The following is a 20,597-nucleotide window of genomic DNA, read 5'->3' as shown; positions in this document are numbered from 1 at the left end:
CTGCTCCCCGGTGGGCTGCAGGTCAGGGGAGCCATTCTGCTTTCCCACAGAAGCAGCCACAAGAAGACCAAGATGCCGGGCTCACTGGTGAGCGGGGCCCTGCCGGGATGCTCGCTGGGTCTCAGACCATGAGCTCTGTGCTGAGAATCAGGGGATGGAGAGGGGGTTGGATGCTGGCTTGGTTTGGACGGGTGCTTGTCTAGTGCCCGGGGCACTGGAGATCTGGGTTCTCTTCCTGGCCCTGCAAGGGCTTGAGGGACAGCGAGGGAACAGACACAGCTAGATGGTGATGGTAGGAGGCAAAGGGGAGCACTTGTGATATAAGAGGGCTGATGGGTGGGACTGAATTATGAGTGTTCAGGCAGTGGATTGGAGCTGGTCATTGTTATGAACTAGGGGTCACCAAATGAAATTAATAGGCAGCAATTTTAAAACAAACAAAAGGAAGTATTTTTTCATACAACGCACAGTCAACCTGTGGAACTCCTTGCCAGAGGATGTTGTGAATACCAAGACTATAACGGGATTCAAAAAATAACTAGATAAGTTCATGTAGGACAGGTCCATCAATGGCTATTAGCCAGGATGGGCAGGGATGGTGTCCCTAGCCTCTGTTTGCCAGAAGCTGGGAATGGGCGACAGGATGGATCACTTGATGATTCCCTGGTCCGTTCGTTCCCTCTGGGGCACCTGGCATTGGCCACTGTCGGAAGACCGGATACTGGGCTAGATGGACCTTTGGTCTGACCCAGTATGGCCGTTCTTATGTCTCTATGGTATGAGGGCTCTGCAGCATATAACAAATCCCTGCAGCAGCAAGCCCCGTTACCCACGAGTGGCTGCTGGAGCAGTTGCGGGAACATAGACACCATAAATCTTGGGCTTTACGACTGGCTGCATATGGCCACACTCAGAACTTCACAGCAGCAGTGGGGACAGCACCCAGAGTCTTCTGCTCCCAAAGCCCAGGCCCCTGCTGCCATAGCTAAAGGGGAGTCTCTGTTAGCAGTAGAGGGGCTATAACACACAGCAAAGCAGTTTGGATTCTATCTGCTAGTGATGTCAGGGGTGCACATGCATACTTAACCCAAGCAGGCGAGTGGTCAGGCCCTAGTGTTAGGAGACCCAGGTTTTAGTCCAGCTCTGTCACTGATCCACTGCATGAGCTTGGGCAAGTCACTTCCCCTCTGTGCCTCAGTTTCCTCATGGGTAAAACGGGGGTGATTGTCTTTCTCTCCCGCCCACCCCCCTTTGTGATGTGAGGATTTCAAGAGCTAAATACCACGATTATTACAATCCTCCAAGCCCCATGGTGACCAGGTGGGTTTCCCAGGCAGGGAAATCCCGTGTTACGCTGGTCCGCTCGTGTTTCCTGGGGAGGGGCAGGCAGGAAGGAAAAGGGAGTCAGGTCCCCCGAGGCTGCGCTCACCCAGGGACGCCAGCACCATCACGGCGATGATCAGCAAGACGCAGAAGACGTACAGCCCTTTGACGGAGGTCTGGAGCGACAGGTTCTTCTGGCACCGGCTGCAGTTGGTCCGTGTCCTGCCTGAACACGGACAAAGGCGAGAAGGGAAGGTTGGACTTTTCTGGCACAAGGCCTGGAGTCCACCCTCCGCAGATGGGCAGGAAGGATGCACCCCTCAAGCCCCTCTGTTCGCCCCCACCCTGCCACACACGGCCCTCCCGGTTGTGAGCTCTGGGGCAGCTAACCCTATTTACATCCCATCAGCTGGCCGCGCAGCGCCATCCGGTGGATCTCTTTAAGCAGAGGGTAGAATCAAGGACGTTCCCCACAAATCAACCCATTTTGTCCACCAGATCTAAGAGCATCTCCCTGGGTCCCCTCTGGTACTGACAGCAGAAAGGCCAGGCTGGGAGCCTGAGGTAACGGCAGAGCTGGAGAGAGGGTAAAGAAAGGAAAAACGCAGTGTTTCTGCCTCCTCCTGGCTCTGTGTCCTTCGTTTAGAGAGTCCCTCCCCCGCATCCCTCTTCCAAAGGCTATGAACAAGGATCCTGCCCTGCAACCTGCAGTTGCCCACTTTGGGATAACAGTCCCATGGGTTGGCACGGCCCAGGTTTTGGGGTAGGAGCCGTTCGCCCGCTCCAGCCGGGGCACAACCAATGCTGGGGTTAGCTAGCTGGGGGTGGACAGGACACGGGGCTGGAGGCCAACGTCCTTTGAACGCAATGGAAAGGCTCCCACTGACTCTGGTGGGCCGAGGACTAGGCCTGGATGCATTTGCTCTGCCCCTGCCTGGCCATGACGAGGGCCGGGTTTGTACAGGTTTTTGGGCAGCTCAAGACGCAGCCGGGTGCTGAGGGGGATTTTTAAAAGCACCCTGAGGTGCCTAAAAACTTTCAAAAACCCAGGCCTAGGGTCCCAGCCAGCCAGGGCCGAAGCCCACTTGTCAGAGCCCGCCCTGAGCATCTCCTCAGTCACCTCCTCTAGCCAAAGTGAGGAGAGATCGGGGTTCTCCAGGGCTGGCCGAGGGCTCTGAACCCAGCTGGCTGGGCTCCCTTCTCCAGAGAGCAAGCATCAAGCCCGGAGCACAGGACCTGGGGCAGTCCCTGCCCTTCCATTAGGTGATGGTACTGACAGATGCCTCAGGCTGGTGGGACTTCATAGGGACCCCCCTGCCATATGGGCAGCAGCCCCCCTCCGTGACTGCCTAGCCCGAGCCAGGGCTCAGCAACTGTGCAGACTGAGAGTGAATCTGGGAGCTGGAGAACCCCAGGGTCCTTTCGCGTCCCGACGCCGGACACTACAAGCTACTCCTGTCTCTGCTCTCCTACACCTGCCCGCCAGCAGAGGGAAAAGGCCACCATTCAGGGAACAAAACCTGCTCGCCTTCTTCACACCCTTCCCAAGACAAGGCCCTGGTTCCCTCCCTCCCTCCCCCTCAGTTATGGGCACCTGGGCTAATTAAAGTTCTCCCCCATACAGCACGTCACAGCCTCGGGGCCTCGCCATGTGGAGCGAGCATCTAGGGAGCATCCCTGCATTGACCACGGGGAATGGAGTGGGCGACACCTGATGGGCCTTCGCATGCACCGAACTTCCCAGGCCGGTCGGTGCCCTCACCGTCTGGTCTGTATCTGAAGGATGGCATGTCGTCGTCTTCTCCAATGAGGTCTTCTTCTGAAAGACAGGCAGATGCTTCAGAGCTTTCCCTGACTTTGCTCCACGGAATCACTAGCCGTGACGGCAGAGGGCCAGACTGTGCCACCCGTCCCCACCCTGCGTAGCCCCTTACTCTACAAAGGACTCCAGTTGGATGCCACTCGGCCTGAGTAGGGGCAGCAGAAGCCAGCTGGCGGTGGAAGGTGCAAAGCTGGGTCCATGGTTACGATCTATTTTGGGCCTTTCTCCCATAAACTCCTTTGGGCTCAGTTCCCTCGAGCTTCCTCCCGGGCCAGCCAGGCGGTTTGGAAGGTGGGAAGACGCCCAGGCAGGCTGCGTTGGAAAACACACCGCCCGAGCTCCGCTTTGTTTCTAAACAAGTGACGCACGTTCCCAGCAGCTGCAGTTAGCTAGAGCGAGCTGCAGTCCCACAGGTTTCCCTGCCAGCCACTGGTTGGGCTCGGCTCAGCAACAGGGAAGGAGCCTGTCCTGTTCCCAGCATTGCTCTTCTGCCTGTAGACATCTGCTGGGTCCTAAAGACTTTCAGCCTGTTGGCAACCATCAAGGGCTAGATTAATCCCGGGATCCTGACTCCAATGCACTGGAGCCTATCCCGGACTGCGGGGAAAGCGCTCGGGCTCATGTGCATCTTTGACCCCAGGTTACTGAGAGCAAGACGCTTTCCCGGCGTATGCACAAGAAGTAGAGATGCAGGGGTGCTGCAGCACCCCCTTGTTTTATGTGGGGCCACTGGCCCCACTCCCCAGCTGCTGGCTCCATGCATAAAACCTGGAGGTGCTTCCTGCCCCTATGCCCTGCTCCTGGACCCCTGCCCACACTCTGCTCCCCAACCCCTCAGCTCAGGTGGGGCTTGGGTCTCAGTCGCTGGCCGCTGGCCCCCGCTTGCTGGCCCCATGCCGGCCCCACCCCCGCTCCCAGCCCTCTGCTCCCAGGGACTGCCCCACTACCATCCCTGTGCCCGGGGCTCTGCTCCTGGGGCCCCGGCCGCTGGCCCCGCTCCCCTACCGCTGGCCCCAGGCCTGGGGCCCCGCGCCCAGCCCCACGGCTGGGGCTCAGTTCTTCGCCCTGCATGTGGGGTCCCAGCTGCTGGCCCCTGCCCAGGGCTCCACTCCTTGCCCCACACCCGCCCCCAGCTGTGGCTTCAGCCCCGGCCCCTTACCCCTGTCTGGGTCCCCCCCTCCCGGAGACACAGCCTTGCTCCCAGCCTCAGGACTGGCTTTCCCATGATGCACACTAACCTGTGGAACTCCTTGCCACAAGATAGCACTGAGGCCAAGGGCTTAGCAGGCTTGTGCATTTAGATGGATAATGAGAATAACCCCAGTACATTAGACAGGACAGAAAAAGGGATAAGGGATATAAACTCTCCTGCTTCAGGGGAATCCCTGACTGATGGCCGTTGGGAAGAAACTTCCCCTCTGGGCAAGTTATTCCATAATTGCTCACCAGGGCATTTCTTGGATCTTCCTCTGAAGCAGCTGGGACCAGTCACTGGTGGGGACAGGACGCTGCCTTAGCTGAATGTTTTGTGAAGCTCAGCAAAGATAAGTGCTAAGTATCTGCTCGAATAGGAGGCATTTATATTTCTAGCTAAGGCAGCGCTCTCACGAGAAGCACCCCTGCTGGGCCAAAGCCACTCATCAGAGAGGGGGAGAACACCAGACCTGACATAGTCCTACTCTGGGACACCAGCCCCAGGATGGACACTGACCCACAGCCCCTGCTACCCCAGCTGGGGCTCCCCACCCTCAGCTCTGCCAGTGCCCCCCAATCCTGACCCGCAGCCCCCTCTTCCCGTTGTTCTTGGGCAGAGGCTGCCAATCACATACTGAGCTCGTGCAACAGACAAAAAGGTTGCTAGGGCTTCGACACGACCCAGACCCACGTTCCCACGGCGAAGGACTCGGGATTTGACCGGAGGCCTCCAGCAGCCACAGGGTTGATGTGCCCACCACCCGGCCCCTTCTGATCTGCTCTCCTCATCATGTCACCTTCTGTTACAAACTCCCACGCCAGGCCAGTGGGGTGTTGGAGGGGGTCAGCTGATGGGCTGGGCTGGAGCCAGCCCTTAACTCCAGTCGTGGCACCAGGGCTGGATTTGGTCCAGTTGTTGTTTTGTGGATCAGGGACGCTAGGTGCTGTACACATGCACAGTAAAGAACATGCCCTGCCCTGCCCATCTCACACTCTAAGGAGAAAAGACAGAATGATTAACCCCATTTTATAGCTGGGGCCCAGAGACACACAGAGATCTAGCACCTCACCCAAGAGGCCGCAGCAAAGCCAGGAAGAGACACCGTATCTCCTGAGTTCCAGCCCAGTGCACTAGCCAACACTTCCTTCGCACTGAGCCCTGAACAGTGCAGGCGTTTGTGAAGGGACCAGCCCACTGGGGTTTCTTGTTAACCAGCAGGAAGGAAGAACCTGGCGTATCTCCCATGCTGAAAGATGGAGGGCTCCATCCTGACTCCTCGAGGGGCTCAAGTTATCACCCCCAAGTTCTTGACCAGTGCAGGGAACAAGGCTTCAACCCCTCCTGGGTGGAGAGGGCCCGGGGGGTCAAGGGGAACCGGCGCAGCTGAGGGTCTGGCCCCATTGACCTGAGTCCTCCTCAAAGCGTCATTAGAAAGCGGAAGGCCCCTTTCAAAATCCCCCCCTAAATCCAGCCTCTCTCATTCAGAATCTGCAGGGCTCTCCTCCCATGCAGACTGAGACCCCGGGCAGCCCTGCTGGGTCAGATCCAGAACCAAAGGGCAGGGCAGAACACGTGGTGGCATTGTTCACAAATGAGAAGATGCAGTCAAGTCCCTCTGGCTATGCCCCGCAAATGGCTTCTTATCCCGACTTGTCCCAAGGATCTGCTCCCCAGGTCTGGGTTGGACGGAACCGAAATCCTGCAAAATTTCATCACAGGGGACTCCCTAAACCTCACCTGTATCTGAACCAAATCCATGTCTCTTGGTAACGTAAAACATGCTGTTATGGGCAAACACATGCATGCTGAGGAAAGAATGACACATCTTCCTTTCTCCCCTTGACCTAGAGAGGCTGGTAAATTAATCACAGAGACAAGGAAAGACTGAAATACACAAGGAGTGATCCAGGCCGCTCACTGCCTCTGTAGCGTGTTTTGTTTCACACGAGAACGGTCACAGGACAGGAAAGGGGAAAAAAGAGATCTCGTCTGAGTCTAATTTCCCCTGACACTGCAGATAATATGCACAATTCAGCTCCTCATCATCGAGTCGCTGCATTGAATAAAGGCACTAATGAGGCCTAATCTGCTTCCAAATATTTCCTGAGCCGTAACGTTCGGAAGTGGGTTCTGAGGGTGGTTGGACTGGGGTTTCGCCTTGGCATGTCAGAAACACGGGAGAGCCAACTGTGAAATACCGATTGTGCTTTCAAACCACTTCCCACTAAACTCCAGGGCTGCTGGGGAGAGAATGTTGAACATAGACAGGATTTTGGCTTAGCCTCATCCCAACTAAGTATCTTACTTTAGACAATGCCATGTCCAGAGGCTTCTTCGTTACAAGATGTTGTGCTTTAAAGAGTCAAAGGATGGGATGCATTTCTGCAGCAGCCCTTGCTGACAGATGACCTGTGCCCCATTAGGGTTGGAATGTCACCCTGGAGGTAATAAAAAGTGGTGTTTATTAACATCCATCTGGAGCACAGTTTGTACATTGTTCTGGATCTGAACCCCAATTCTTAGCATTCTCCCTGAGTACAGTCATAGGTAGGTTACAGGCTACATTGACTCTGACAACATGCTTTGGAGTTTCTTTTAAATTACAGGGTGTAGGGGGGGAAAAACCTCAGAGGTTAAATTAGATTTATGTAATTAGGATTTTTACTGTCTTTCCATGGACATGGGAATTTCCCACTTGGCTACCAAGGTCTAGACAGATGTCTAATCAATTAGGGAATTACATGAACATTGATTTTCCTGATCAGTCCTAGTGCCCAGGGAAGTCAGATGACGGCTAGGAACCATCTGTCAGTCTTGGATGTAACCAAATTTACTTAACAGATATGTCCAAAAAAATTCCACTGAGATTTCTAGCACATGAAAGAGCCACATCTCACGGCTTTGATGTAATTACCATGAAACAGGACGGTTTAGCCAATAGGATCAAACTATGCAAATAGCTGAGAGTCAGTTTCATGCTGAGTGGCTGAATCCCCTGCCAAAGCCAGAATTCTACCCATCAAGAAGAAAGAACAATCTGTAATTTACTGCTTGGAAGTGAAATTGTAAAGGCTAAAAAAAGATTCTCTCCCTTAACCAGGGCCCGGGGAAGTTCTGCAATATGGGGGTTATGAAAACTTGCTGCAGTTCTGATCTGCAGCTGGCTCCATCCCAAAGCTCTAATCTCAAAGTGCAAAAACTCCGTCAAAATCCCCAGGTTTCATATCAAAACTAGAAAGGCACAAAAATAACCAAGGAAACACTGTGACATTTGCAATAGCTTTCTGTGGACAAAGGCCAGTCATTTACCTGTGAGTAGGTTCGCAAACCTGAATTACTGTTTTCATTCTGTGATCAACGCTACTTTCTATTCATTCTACAGGAATGGTCAAACCTGCAGGTTTTGAGATTTACAAATTCCGCGGAGATTCTCTCACATGGCCCTAGACTCATGAACCATGCAGAACTGAAAATGACACATGGCTTGATTCTGTTCTCAGTTATACCTGTGTAATTCCCGAGTAACTAACCCCGCTGACATCAGAAGAGCTACACCGGTGTAAACCCAAGGTGAGCTGAGAACAAGGCATATAATTGATGTGACTCCATAAATTAGTCGCAGGTTTGCGCCGATCTAGGTTCACAAGATGGAAAAACCCTCCTGCACCGTGGTCCGAGAGCTTAGTTTGAACCAACAACCTTCAGTACCAAAGCACAGACTTGAGCTAGAGGAGTAACTCCATTATCTGGTGCCACTAGTAAGCGCTTATCCTCTGTGGATGCATAACACCCACATTACGAGGATACCCAGCCCAAGTGTGGCTTTATAACCCCTCGCAAAACTGGGTGAGTTCTGCACGTTCACAGGCTCCTTCACAAACATTTCATCTGTCTCTCTTTGCAACACCTGATCTCTAGCAAGGCCAAATGTTACCAAACAAACACCCAGGAGGGGAGAGGAAACTATTTGTATACAAGATTTTAATTTTTGTAGTTTTAATCCTGTGTGTGATTATATTAATGTGTGGTCGGTCAGGTATTTTTAACAAAACAACCCAGCAAGTGGTCTCCTGGTTGTGACTGAATCAAAAAGCCAATTGATTCGTGCTCTGTTGATGCCTGTGATCTCACCAGAGACCTTCCCAGGGTGCACATATCGCTCACAGTCACCTGCGCAGCCATCCCGCTCCTCCACCTTCTGTTCCCCCTCTGTGTACGACATCAAGGCAGCCTGCAGCCCCGAATGGGCACACACCCCACCTCTCAGTGGTGTCAGGGCACGGTGTCAAGCTGGGAGGCCAGGCCAAAGCGGGTTGTAATCACCCAAGAGCCATGAGGTCAGTTTGCCTGGCATTAACCCTGGTGCTTTGCCTTGGTCATTGGAGCCAGATGCCCTGCCCCAGCAAGACCCAGCCGTAACAGATTCCGGGGTACAACGTAGCTGCTCCCTCCAGCAGAGCTCCGACTGTGCTCTCCCCGCAGAGAGACAGAGAGAGAAGAGGACAATTCCCGCCAACAGTAATGGGACGTGTAAAGTATTGGGTGAGGTTCTCAGGAGGTCAGGCTAGAAGATCATAAAGGGTCCCTCTTAGCGTTAGCATCTGAAAAATCCCAGAAGCAAACTGCCACCACAAAGAATAACACTTTGCATTTCCACAGCACTGCCACTGGAAGACGGCAAAGGGCTGTTATGAGAAACATGGAGCCTCCCAGCCCACCACTGGGAGGCCAGTGTCATTGTCCCCATTTCATAGATGGGGAAACTGAGGCACGGGGGAGCATGACTTGCCCAAGACCACAAAGTAAGGTCAATGGCAGGGCTGTGAATAGAATCCAGCAGCTGAGATGTCCTGTGTGTGGCCTAACCACGAGGCATGCTTCCCCTCTCAGGTCTTTCTCCTCTCTCTGCATCCATCCAGGAACACAAATGAGGAGGCCAAGCCGAACACTGTACAAATGGGACACGCAAAGCATCAAGCAACTGACAACTTACTTGCCACTGCTCAACCATAACTCAGACCTAGTTCTTCTGTTATTTACTTGGACAGCATATTATGAACACGTATGAAATGGTGCACATGAGTCCATGTCAACTATACGTGCAAATTTGATGGAAGACACTCATGTTCCTGATAAGGTGAAAGACACTGAGCAGTCCTGCAACTCTATACTGCTTCTCTGGCTCACTTATTGGATGTGGAGAAGCTAGGAGTGTGGTCTGAAGATAATACTGGTCCTTAAGCTATAATTAATGCAGCAGTGGGAGGTCAGGATTATTAAGTGTGATTTTCAGTCCTCTGATGTGTGCACTGAACATAAGAATGGCCCTACTGGGTCAGACCAAAGGTCGATCTAGCCCAGTATCCTGTCTGCCGACAGCGGCCAATGCCAGGTGCCCCAGAGGGAATGAACAGAACAGGTAATCATCAAGTGATCCATCCCCGTCAACCATTCCCAGCTTCTGGCAAATAGAGGCTAGGGATGCCATCCCTGCCCATCCTGCCTAATAGCCATTGATGGACCTATCCTCCATGAATTTATCTAGTTCTTTTTTGACCCCTGTTGTAGTCTTGGCCTTCACAACATCCTCTGGCAAGGTGTTCCACAGGTTGACTGTACGTTGTGTGAAGAAATACTTCTTTTTATTTGTTTTAAACCTGCTGCCTACTAATTTCATTTGGTGACCCCTAGTTCTTGTGTTATGAGGAGTAGTAAACAACACTTCCTTATCTACTTTCTCCACACCAGTCATGATTTTATAGACCTCTATCTTATCTCCCCTTAGCCGTCTCTTTTCCAAGCTGAAAAGTCCCAGTCTTATTAATCTCTCCTGATACGGAAGCCATTCCAGACCCCTAATCATTTTTGTTGCCCTTTTCTGAACCTTTTCCAATTCCAATATAACTTTTTTGAGATGGGGCGACCATATCTGGATGCAGTATTCAAGGTGTGGGAGTCCCATGGATTTATACAGAGGCAACATGGTATTTTCTGTCCTAATTTCTATCCCTTTCTTAATTATTCCCAGCATTCCATTTGCTTTTTTGACTGAAGCTGCCTATTGGTTGAATTGAAGGGAGCGTGCGGGAGTGAGTGGTCCGACTGTGTCCCGATGCTAGTGGGCCTGACGACTGGGATTGGGTTGGGTGTGCATGTTGCCTAGACTCAGAGAATTGCAGATTTTAAAGCCAGCAGAGACCGTTTTGATCATCTAGTCTGACCTGCATCACACAGGCCCTACTTCCTGTCTGAACTAGACCAGCTGTTTAAAAAAACATCCACTCGCGAGTGAAAAATTGCCAGTGATGGAGATATGATCTCTCTTGACTTCAGTAAGACCTTTGATACTGTCTCATGTGATTGTCTCATGAGCAAACTAGGGAAATACAACCTAGATGGAGCTACTATAAGGTGGGTACACAACTGGTTGGAAAATCATACTCAGAGGGTAGTTACCAATAGTCCAGGCCAGACTGGAAGGGCATAATGAGTGGGGTCCCACAGGGATCTATTCTGGGTCTGGTTCTGTTCAATATCTCCAGAAATGATTTAGATAATGGCAGAGAGAGAGTACACTGATAAAGTTTGTGGATAATACCAACAAACATAATTAAAGATCTAGAAAACATGACCTACAAGGGAAGATTGAAAAAGTTGGGTTTGTTTAGTCTGGAGAAGAGAACATTGAGGCGGGACACGATAATGGTCTTTAAGTGTGTACAAAGAGGAGGGTGATAAATTGTTCTCCTTATCCACTGAGGACAGGACAAGAAGCAATGGGCTTCAATTGGAGCAAGGGAGACTTAGGTTGGACATTAGGAAAAACTTCCTGTCAGGGTAGCTAAGCACTGAAATAAATTGCTGAGGGAGACTGTGGAATCTCTGTCAAGAGAGGTTTTTAAGAGCAGGTTAGACATAGGCGCCAATTTCTGCTCCCACCGGTGGGTGCTTAACCCCCCTTTGCCATTGTCCCCCCCCCCGCCCGACTCCACCACTGCCCCCATTCCAACCCCTTCTCCAAAGTCCCCACCCCAACTCCGCCCCCTCCCTGCCCCTATTCCGACTCCTTCTCCAAATCCCGGCCTCGCGTCTTCCCCGCCTCCTCCCCTGAGCACGCCACATTCCTGTCCCTCCCAGCATGCTACCAAACAGCTGTTTGGTGGCGGCCGGGCAGGAAGCACTGGGAGGTAGGAGGAGGAGCGGCGACACGTGTGCTCAGGGGAGGACGAGGAGGTGAGGCATGGGAGGGTGGAGAGCTTGGCTGCCGGTGGGTGCAGAGCACCCACTAATTTTTCCCCGTGGGTGCTCCAGGGCTGGAGCACCCACGGAGTCAGCGCCTATGCGTGGCAGGGATGATCTAGATCAGCAGTTCTCAAACAACCCCATGTTAATGAGGTCACGAAATCTGGCTTAGACTTGCTGGGGTCTGGGGCTGACGCTGAAGCCCGAGTACCACTGTGCGGGGCCGAAGCCTGAGGGCTTTAGCCCTGGGCATCAGAACTCAGATTACAGGCCCCTGCCTGGGACTGATGCCCTTGGGCTTCAGATTTGTCCATCCGTCTGTCCCCCCTCAACTTGGGGCTCAGGCTGGCTCAGGCTTCGGTTCCCCCCTCCCGGGGCGATGTCGTAATTTTTATTGTCAAAAGGGGGTCAAGATGCAATGAAGTTTGAGAACCTCTGGTCTAGATAATACTTAGTCCTGTCTCAGGCGGAGCACTGGACTAGATGACCTCCCGAGGTCCTTTCCAGTCCCAAATTTCTATGATTCTATGAATGCACTACCAACCCTTGGTAAATCGTTCCAAAGGTTAATTATCCTTGAATTGGCTTTAACTTCGACCCCTAGTCATTAGACTTTGTTCTGCCTTTGCCAGTAGCTTGAAGGGCCCCCTAATATCAAAGATCTTCTCCCTGAGTAGGAACATACAGACCCTGACTCGGTCACCTCTGAGCCTTCCCTTCCATGAACTAAACAGAGCAAGCTCCTGAATCCTTTCATTGTAAGGCAGGTTTTCCAGACCTGTGCTCCTGATTCCTAGTTAATGCTTGCAGTGTTCTGAGCAAATGCTCTCGAGCGCTAAATTAACCAAGGTTTCCATGTGTGACTCCACAGACTTTGCAAACAGATATTCAACGGGGCTTGAATTTCAGCCTCTGACAGGGTTGCATTTAGCACCAGTTTAAAAAACTCCCTCTCCTTTACACAGGGGCTGTCGGAGCCCGGCCATGCGTGTCATTTGCCAAGGCAGGAAAGCTGCCCTCTGACTCTCCATCACACACGCACCATCGTGGCGAGCGGCTCAAATATTAGCCATCTGATGGAGTGCACCGGGCAGCAAGTTTACAGTTTACCTGGAACTCTCAGCCCTCGGATGGTTATTTCTGGGCGGCCAGTTTGGAACGTGCCCATGCTGCCTCCCAGCACCTGGGGCACGGCATTTCTCCATGACCGGCATTATAGTTGCGGGGTGGTGGGGGAATGGCTGGACCCGCTCCGATGAGAATCAGCCACCATCATCATCCTAAACTCTGCCTTTGACCCTAGCGAGCTTTACACATTGTATGCAGGCAGTGCAGCCCGCTCTGGGGTGGAGGGATCGTGCTGCATGGAACTCAGTTTATCTGCCTTGAAAAGACAAAAGGCGGAGCCAACCCTCCCATGTGGCTGTCGGGTCCTTACCCGGCCCCCATTATCACGGCATCCAAGCATGTTACCATCGCAAACCCTTTCTCCTGTATTAACCTTCCTGGGCAGGGAAACTGCAGCTTTAGGACCTTGCAAACCCGCCACCTAGCCCCCTAAGCACCCCCCCCCCGGGGTCGCAATGCTCTCCAGTGTCTCTGAGCAGGGGTGAAGATACTGCAGCGCCATCAGAGGATACAGGGCGGCAGGGGGCTGCCAGGCGGGCACTCAGAAATCCCTGTGAGCTAAGATGCAATCGGAGAAGCTTCCATCCTCCCAGGCCCGGAACAAACTCACTCCCAAGCCCTGTCCCGGAGCTGGCAGCCTGCCATATGCTCTCCTGCGCACCAGGAAAGATGAATCCCTCTAGGCAGCGTGGATGGTGTGCAGTACCAGAGCACAGCATCCTTGCTCACCACTGCTCGACAGGCAGGGCTGACAGGGGTGAGGAGGGCAGCGGCTGGCCCTGGGGGAAGGGAAGGCAGCTCCTCGCATGGCTGATCTTGCACCAGTCCCCATGGACACACACAGCACTGAAGGGATGATGTCCTTGGCACAGGGATGGGGGACGCCCTGGATCCGCGCTGGGGGCTCCCTCTTCAGGATCCTGCCACAGGCAGATGGAGCAGGGGGGTTGGGACAGTGAGGGGCTGGTCGGAGGGGATTTCTCAGCTCCTGACCCCAGTGTCTCAGCCCCTTCCCCACCTTATACCACAAAACTATCCCTTGTCCCCTCCCCTCTCTGCTCCCAAACGCTCTCTCCCCGACCCCTGTCTGCCCCCCTTGCTGTCCCCAATTCTGTATCTGAATTCAATGCAATGTCTATACCGAGGAAGGTTCTCTGGCCTGTGTTAGACAGGGAGGCTCAGAGCAGGGGGTCCCTTCCGGCCTTGGGATCTGTGAATCTGTTTCTCCTCAACCACCCCACTTTCAGCACCCCCAATTCACTGGGTCCATTCCCGGTCAGCTGCCTCCCCGGTCCCCTTAACCCTGGGCTGGATACTCCCACCTCGCCCAGGGCAGCCAGGAGACAAAAGAGCACCTTGTGCCTTGCAGGGGCTGCTGTCCCCGGGTGCAGAACTCACCTTTCATGGTCCTCTCGTCAGGGGCACGGAGGGGCCGGAAGCTGCTGCTCCGTCCAAGCAAGCGGGTTCTGGGGAGAGAAACGCCCAGGAAGGGAGGCTGGTCAGCCCCTGTATGGGAAAGGCCCCACAGCCGCCTCCCTGCCGACACGTACCCCCCTTAGTGCTCTGAGCCGGGGTCGCCTCTCCTCGTGGGCATCCCCGTCTGGCCTGCTTGGCTTCAACGAGCCGAGTGCATGATCCTGGCTCCTCCTGGCTCCCCCTTTCCTCTCTCTCTTGCTCTTGCTCCTTGGTCGGCAGCCCAGATCAACTTCCTCGCTATTTCAAAACCACCCCGAGCAGCGGGTCCGTGCCCCGCCGTCTCCCCCGGCAGCCTCCACTCCTCCCATGGCCGCGGCCTGGGGGGCTGGCTGGGGCGAGCCAGCGTCGGAGTTCTCTCCGCCCGAGTTCGCCCACCGGAATACGACACACAAAGTATGTGCTGGAGAAGACAGGCTGCTCCCCGCTCCCTCCCGCCAGTCCTAATTGCTAACAAATGTCCAGGCTCCAGCAAAGAGCGGGGACTCTGCTGTGTGGGAGGAACGGGGCGGGGGCAGCTGGGGTGGGGATTGGGGTGGGGAACGGGCCTCCCCAGAGCTGGGGTTTAGCTCGCTGCAAAGTTCGGTCGGCTCTGAGCCTCTACAAAACTGCAGGAGCGTTTGGAGCCAGGGGGTTGGGTCTGCCCGTCTACAGAAATCGGGGACAGCTGGGATCCAGTTCAGACCCAAACTCAGGGGGGAGGGAGCTGGTCAGTGATGCTGGTCCTGCCAACCCTAGGGGCCAGATCCTAAACGGAGCCGGCACCTGGCTCGGGGAGGGCACGTTTCCCGATCTGGGGTCCTGCGTCAGTCCATTTATACGGGGCATTTGGGGGAATGACGTTCAGCTCTGGGGTGCTGGGTCTGTCGGTCGCAGAGACGGGGAAAGTGGAGCCGCATTAACCCTTTCGCGGCTGCTGCCATGTTGGGTTAGCAAGTGAGCGGAGGGGCTGGTACGCAGAGAACGGGCAGCTTCGGTTCCTCACCTGAGGAGCGGCTCCCACATCTGCTGCTCTCGAGGGTGTAGCACGGTCACCAGCATTTCGCAACGGCTTTTTGGGAACGGGCAGCTTGCACCCAAACCAGTTTGGAAGCGAGTCCCAGCGTCTTGTAGACAACAAATCCTGCATCTCGGCAGGGGGGTTGACTACATGACCCTTGCGGTCCCTTCTAACCCTGTGGTTTCAGGTTTCTAGGATTCCCTGCTCTGAGCAGTCCCCCGTCTGGAGTGTCTCACCAAGGCCCTGCCAATACTTGCTGGGGTGGCGACGGAATCCAAGGGTGCGTCTAAAAACAGGCCCTTCTGGTTGGGAAGGGACCCCCCAGGAATTAGAGTCTCTGGGTCTGTAGCAAGTCATGGCAAGTGCACAAAGCACAGGAAGAAGAACGCAGGGCAATGGCGTTATTTCCTGGGGGTCTAAGTTAAGTCCCAGTGCACTTCACGAGGCAGAGCCGGTCTGACCCCTCCGTCGATGACAGCTCGGGCCAGCGAGTGCACCGTGGCCACGGGAAACGGTCGGATTTGGAGGCACTCTGGTGGGGACTTTGACCCCAGATGGCCCACCCACCAAGGCTCCTGGTGTATTGCAGCAACACCAAGGGCTCCTGGGCAGGGGCCCACAGAATTCTGAACAATGGGGTCCTAGGCAGCTTGGGGGACGTGGTGGGACCAGGCTGAGAAGTCCGGGTGGTGTTGCAGATAGCAGCCCCCATGGCGGTGAAGAGCTGGGGCTGGGCTGTAATGACTCTACCAGGGGTGCAGGGCACAGGGAGACTTGGTGACTCTCTCTGACTCATGATTCGTGCTGCCTGGTCTCACCACGCAGGGTCTCCCTAAGCCCTGGCCTGGACTCCACAGTCAGGGAATCCTAAACTTCCTATTTGGGGTGCTGGTGTCTCTGAGCTGGCACCTTGGGCACAGCAAGCCCTCCTTGCTCTGGGCAGGGTCCCAGTGGATGCCTGATCCCATTTGCAAGTGAGGAACGCCACAGTAGCGGGGTCGATGGGAGCCAGGCAAAGAGGCCGATGCTGCCTCTGCATGCTTCTCTCTAGCCTTGGAGCCAGACCTGAGAAGGGCTGCGTGACCCCTTGCTGCCCTCTGCTGCGGAAGCGAGAGCACAGAACGCAGCCTTTCAAATCCAGCGCTCGCTTGATGGCCCTACAGGCTGTAGGCCCCTGACACAGCATGGGCAGCACGGGCTTCCCCACCGGAGGAACCCTGCTCTAGGGCTGAGCATGCTCCATGCCTGCGATGGTGCAAGGGGCTGGGCAGTTCCACTCTGATCTTCAATGGTATTTAGGCACTTAACGTCCATTGATTTAGATAATGGCATAGAGAGAACACTTATAAAGTTTGCAGACAATGCCAAGCTGGGCAGGGTTGCAAGTGCTTTAGAGGACAGGATTAAAATTCAAAGTGATCTGGACAAACTGGAGAAATGGTGTTAAGTAAATACGATGAAATTCAATAAGGACAAATGCAAAGTACTTCACATAGGAAGAAACAATCAGTTGCACACATACAAAATGTCTAGGAAGGAGAACTGTGGAAAGGGATCTGGGGGTCACAGTGGACCACGAGCTAAATATGAGTCAACAGTGTAACACTGTTGAAAAAAAAGCGAACATCCTTCTGGGATGTATTAGCAGGAGTGTTGTAAGCAAGACAGGAGAAGTAATTCTGCTGCTCTACTCAGCGCTGATTAGGCCTCAGCTGGAGTATCGTGTTTAGTTCTGGGCCCCACATTTCAGGAAGAATGTGGACAAATTGGAGAAAGGCCAGAGAAGAGCAACAAAAATGATGAAAGGTCTAGAAAACATGACCTGTGAGGGAAGATTGAAAAAAACTGGGTTTGTTTAGTCTGGAGAAGAGAAGACTGAGAGGGGACATGAGAGCAGTTTTCAAGTACATAAAAGATTGTTACAAGGAGGAGAGAGAAAAATTGGTCTTCTTAACCTCTGAGGAGAGGACAAGAAGCAATGGGCTTAAACTGCAGCAAGGCAGGGTTAGGTTGGATTTTAGGAAAAACTTCCTAACTGTCAGGGTGGTTAAGCACTGGAATAAATTACCTAGGCGGGTTGTGGAATCTCCATCACTGGAAATTTTTAAGAGCTGGTTGGACAAACACTTGTCAGGGATGGTCTAATACTTAGTCCTGTCATGAGTGCAGGGGACTGGACTAGATGATCTCTCGAGGTCCCTTCTAATCCCAAGACTCAGGCACCTAAATCTGCTGAAGTTATAGGCCTCAGACACCTCTCTCCTTGGGCCTGAACAAGACTCCACTAATTTTGCCTGATCAGTAGCTGCTGCATGATGCCAAAGCTGGGTTAGATTTGAACCCATGACTTAGGGGCATGCTACCCCTAACAGCCCAGGGAGCCATCTCCTAAGAGATGCACGCTTAGCCAACCCCATGACCGAGATCCAGATGCAGTCCAAGCTCCCTCAGGAGCCAGGGGAGGAGAGCTGCACTGGGGGAATCAATCCAGTTCTAGGTCATTATAGACCAAAGCCTGAGCTGGGGAGTTTACCGGCAGAGTCTCATCCAAGTGTTCCCAGATTCCTGCAGTGTTTGGCCGGAATGTGCTGACTTGATCCTGTACCGTAAAGCACCATTATACACCACAAGCCTATACACAGGTGCCATCAGGCCCCACTCACATGTGGTATTTATGCTTATTAGGGACGTCATTAGGCCCTATATATTCCCTTGGCCCAGTCACTTCACTGCCAGGTTTTAACCCAGTTCAGCTAGCCCCAGGGCCAGGGCAATTTATAGGCCCCCTAATGCCACACTCTAGTTAAAATAAACCTATATGTGGGTTACATTATGAAATTTACCAACAGCACAACCACATCTAGCCCTCCCGGTCTGGGAAACTGCCGGAAGCAGGCTGGGCAAAGGGGGGGGCAGGAGAAAGGGCAGCAAGACTGGAAAAATAAGTTGTGCAGCAGAGAGATGGGAAGGGTTAAAAAGCCACGTGTAGCCTCCGAACACCTGCCAAGCGTCCCCTGTCCGCAGTCCTGCCCGGAGTGACAGAAGGGACAGTTTCCTGCAATCTGCTTGGAAAACCTTATTGAATGATGTTTAAATCTCTTTGGAGTCCATTGTGCTAAATACAAAGGGTTTGTTTTATTGTGGGCGAGGATCGTGGGTAACCTTTCTGCAGGGGATCAATGGGACATGAACTCTGGGAAGTGTTCTGAACTTCAAAGGATTCGACAGTGACAAGAGGGACTTTGGAGACAAAGAGTATGAAGTGCCTGGGGAAAGTCTAGCGGGAGGCGAATGGAAATGCAAATTCCCAACTCCAGTTACGCAAAAACTCAGGCTTTGAAGCTACCCCCTGATGAGGGTGATTGTCTGCGGATTACCTGTTCCTAAAGATCAACGGTCCAGGTGATATAAAGAAACAGGCCAAGTGGCCCAACTAATCTGAGTTGAGGCTGTTGCAAACTTGCAGCCACAGCAAAACCCTGTGGTGGGGCTGGAAGGACTGACTCTTCCCAGAGCCCTTGTTGGAATCGGGGTGATCTTTGGTAAGCCCGTTAGCACTTGTGTAGGTTCTTTGAGTCTTTTTACTATGTTCTCTTGGTAATGCTTTCACCTTAAGAATAAAGGCACTTGCTTAGAAAGGGCGGGGTGGTCACTTCTAACTGGGGGCAATTATGCTCTTTATGGCCTCCGAAGAGAGAGCAAAGTGTAGACACTGGGCTGTTTAGGCAGTCTGGCTTGCTGGGGATATCACAGTGTAGGCAGGGAACTGTGCAGCCTGGAAATACCCCAGTCAGGAGGGAGAGAGATGTGGGTCTCCACCAATGTTCCCTCTAATTTTTGACAGGCCGTGCGAGCAAAAAATTTCTTCTGTGCAAATTTTTGATGGGCCGTGTGCGCAAAAATTTTCTTCTGTGCAAACTGTTGTGCTTCTGTGCAAATGTTTGTGTGCGCGGTGTTTCGCCGTGTGCACAGGCTTTAGGATCTGTGAGCACGCACATGCACGCAGCTTAATGGGAACAGTGGTCTCTGCCCAAGAGAGGTGCTGGCTAGGAATCAGAAGCCCAACAGGGGGTGCCTATAAGCGTGAAGTACAGATGCAGTTACCCTGAACTGTGACTCAGATTCAAATGTTAAGGCCAGAAGGGACCATCATGATCATCTGGTCTGACCTCCTGCACATGGCAGGCCAGAAAACCTCACCCACCCCCTCCTATAATAGACCCACAACCTCTGGCTGAGTCACTGAAGTCCTCAAATCGTGATGTCAAGACTTCAAGTTACAGAGAATCCAACATTTACATTAATTTAAACCTGCAAATGAGCCCACACGCAGAGGAAAGAAAAAACAAACAAACAATCTCTGCCAACCTGACTCCAAATACAGCGATCAGTTAGACCCTGGGCATGTCTGCAAGCCCCACCAGCCAGATACCTAGGAAAGAATTCTCTGTAGTAACTAAGAGCCCTCCACATACAGTGACTATCTCTGGCCACTGGGGATATTTGCTACTAGCTGTCGCTGACGGGCCACATGCCGTTGTAAGCCATCTCATCATCCCATCCCCTCCATCAGCTTATCAAGCTGAGTCTTGAAGCCAGTTAGGCTTTTGCCCCCATTGCTCACCTTGGAAGGCTGTTCCAGGACTTCATTCACCTGGGAATGAGCCACCCACCTCCTAAGGGCTGCTGTGCCATTCCGCCCCCAATCTCCCCGCCCCCCATTGTGCCTCTCATTACAGAAGGGCAGGCAGCTGGGAAGGAGGAGCACAACTTATCTGCTAGCCCCCAACGGAGCCAGGATCTGGCTGGACAAGCTGTGAGGAGGGAGACAGGCCTCAGGAGGTGATGCACACAGCAAAGAGACTGGTGGGGGTCCCATTGGGGACCTTATGTGGAGACGGCTGGTGGCCATGGGAGGATGGAGGAGAAGGGAGGAGGCTGTGGGTAGAGAAAGAAGGGAGGAGGAGGGAGAAGAGAAGATGTAGTTGGTAGAGAGAGGCCTGAATGGGTTTGCGGTTAATGGGGGGAGGGGGAGGGCAGGACTCCTGGGTTCTATTTCCAGCCCTACCACTAACTCTGGGCCTTAGTTTTCCCCTTCCCAAAGGGGGACGCTCTTCCTGAGCCGTCTGTCGGGGGGAAAAGGGGGCAGGAAGGAGCACAGCGTAGCATCATCCCTGGTAACATATCCCTAGATGGCCAGACAGGCCGGCTCACTGCCTGAGGCCCCAGAGCTAGCCGGAGACAGGGAAGGGGCAGGCAAACCTGAGCTCTGCAGCTCCCACCAGCTCCACCCCCTGCAGGGGGGCAGGATCGGACCCTTTAATCTCTCCTAAGGCACCTGCGGCAGAAGGGGGCAACCTGGGCTCCTAGCGAGGGGCAGGGGGGGAAGGAAAGGGGCAGCGAAGTGCCTGGTG

At 53.5% G+C, this 20,597-nt stretch overlaps 1 protein-coding gene across 3 annotated transcripts in view; it reads right to left on the bottom strand.

Moving 5' to 3' along the window:
• The window catches only part of SCARA3 (scavenger receptor class A member 3), a 38,803-nt gene extending 24,143 nt beyond the window's left edge, over positions 1–14,660 (bottom strand). Inside the window, exons 1-4 of one of the 3 annotated variants that reach the window (XM_084623884.1) lie at positions 14,261–14,660; positions 14,109–14,176; positions 3,086–3,142; positions 1,430–1,549 (exon numbers count right to left, since the gene is read on the bottom strand). In XM_084623884.1, coding sequence (XP_084480010.1) covers positions 1,430–1,549; positions 3,086–3,142; positions 14,109–14,115 — 184 coding nt within the window. In that variant the 5' untranslated portion in view covers positions 14,116–14,176; positions 14,261–14,660. Of the gene's footprint in view, positions 1–1,429; positions 1,550–2,917; positions 3,049–3,085; positions 3,143–14,108; positions 14,177–14,260 lie in introns of those variants that run through there. The other 2 variants (XM_084623885.1, XM_084623886.1) reach the window with 2 other exon arrangements.
• Between the last annotated feature and the right edge of the window lie 5,937 nt (positions 14,661–20,597).

The sequence above is a fragment of the Lepidochelys olivacea genome (genome assembly GCF_965140295.1).
Source record: "Lepidochelys olivacea isolate rLepOli2 genome assembly, chromosome: 3".
Taxonomy (NCBI): domain Eukaryota; kingdom Metazoa; phylum Chordata; order Testudines; family Cheloniidae; genus Lepidochelys; species Lepidochelys olivacea.
This window is presented reverse-complemented; position numbering and strand designations above follow the sequence as displayed.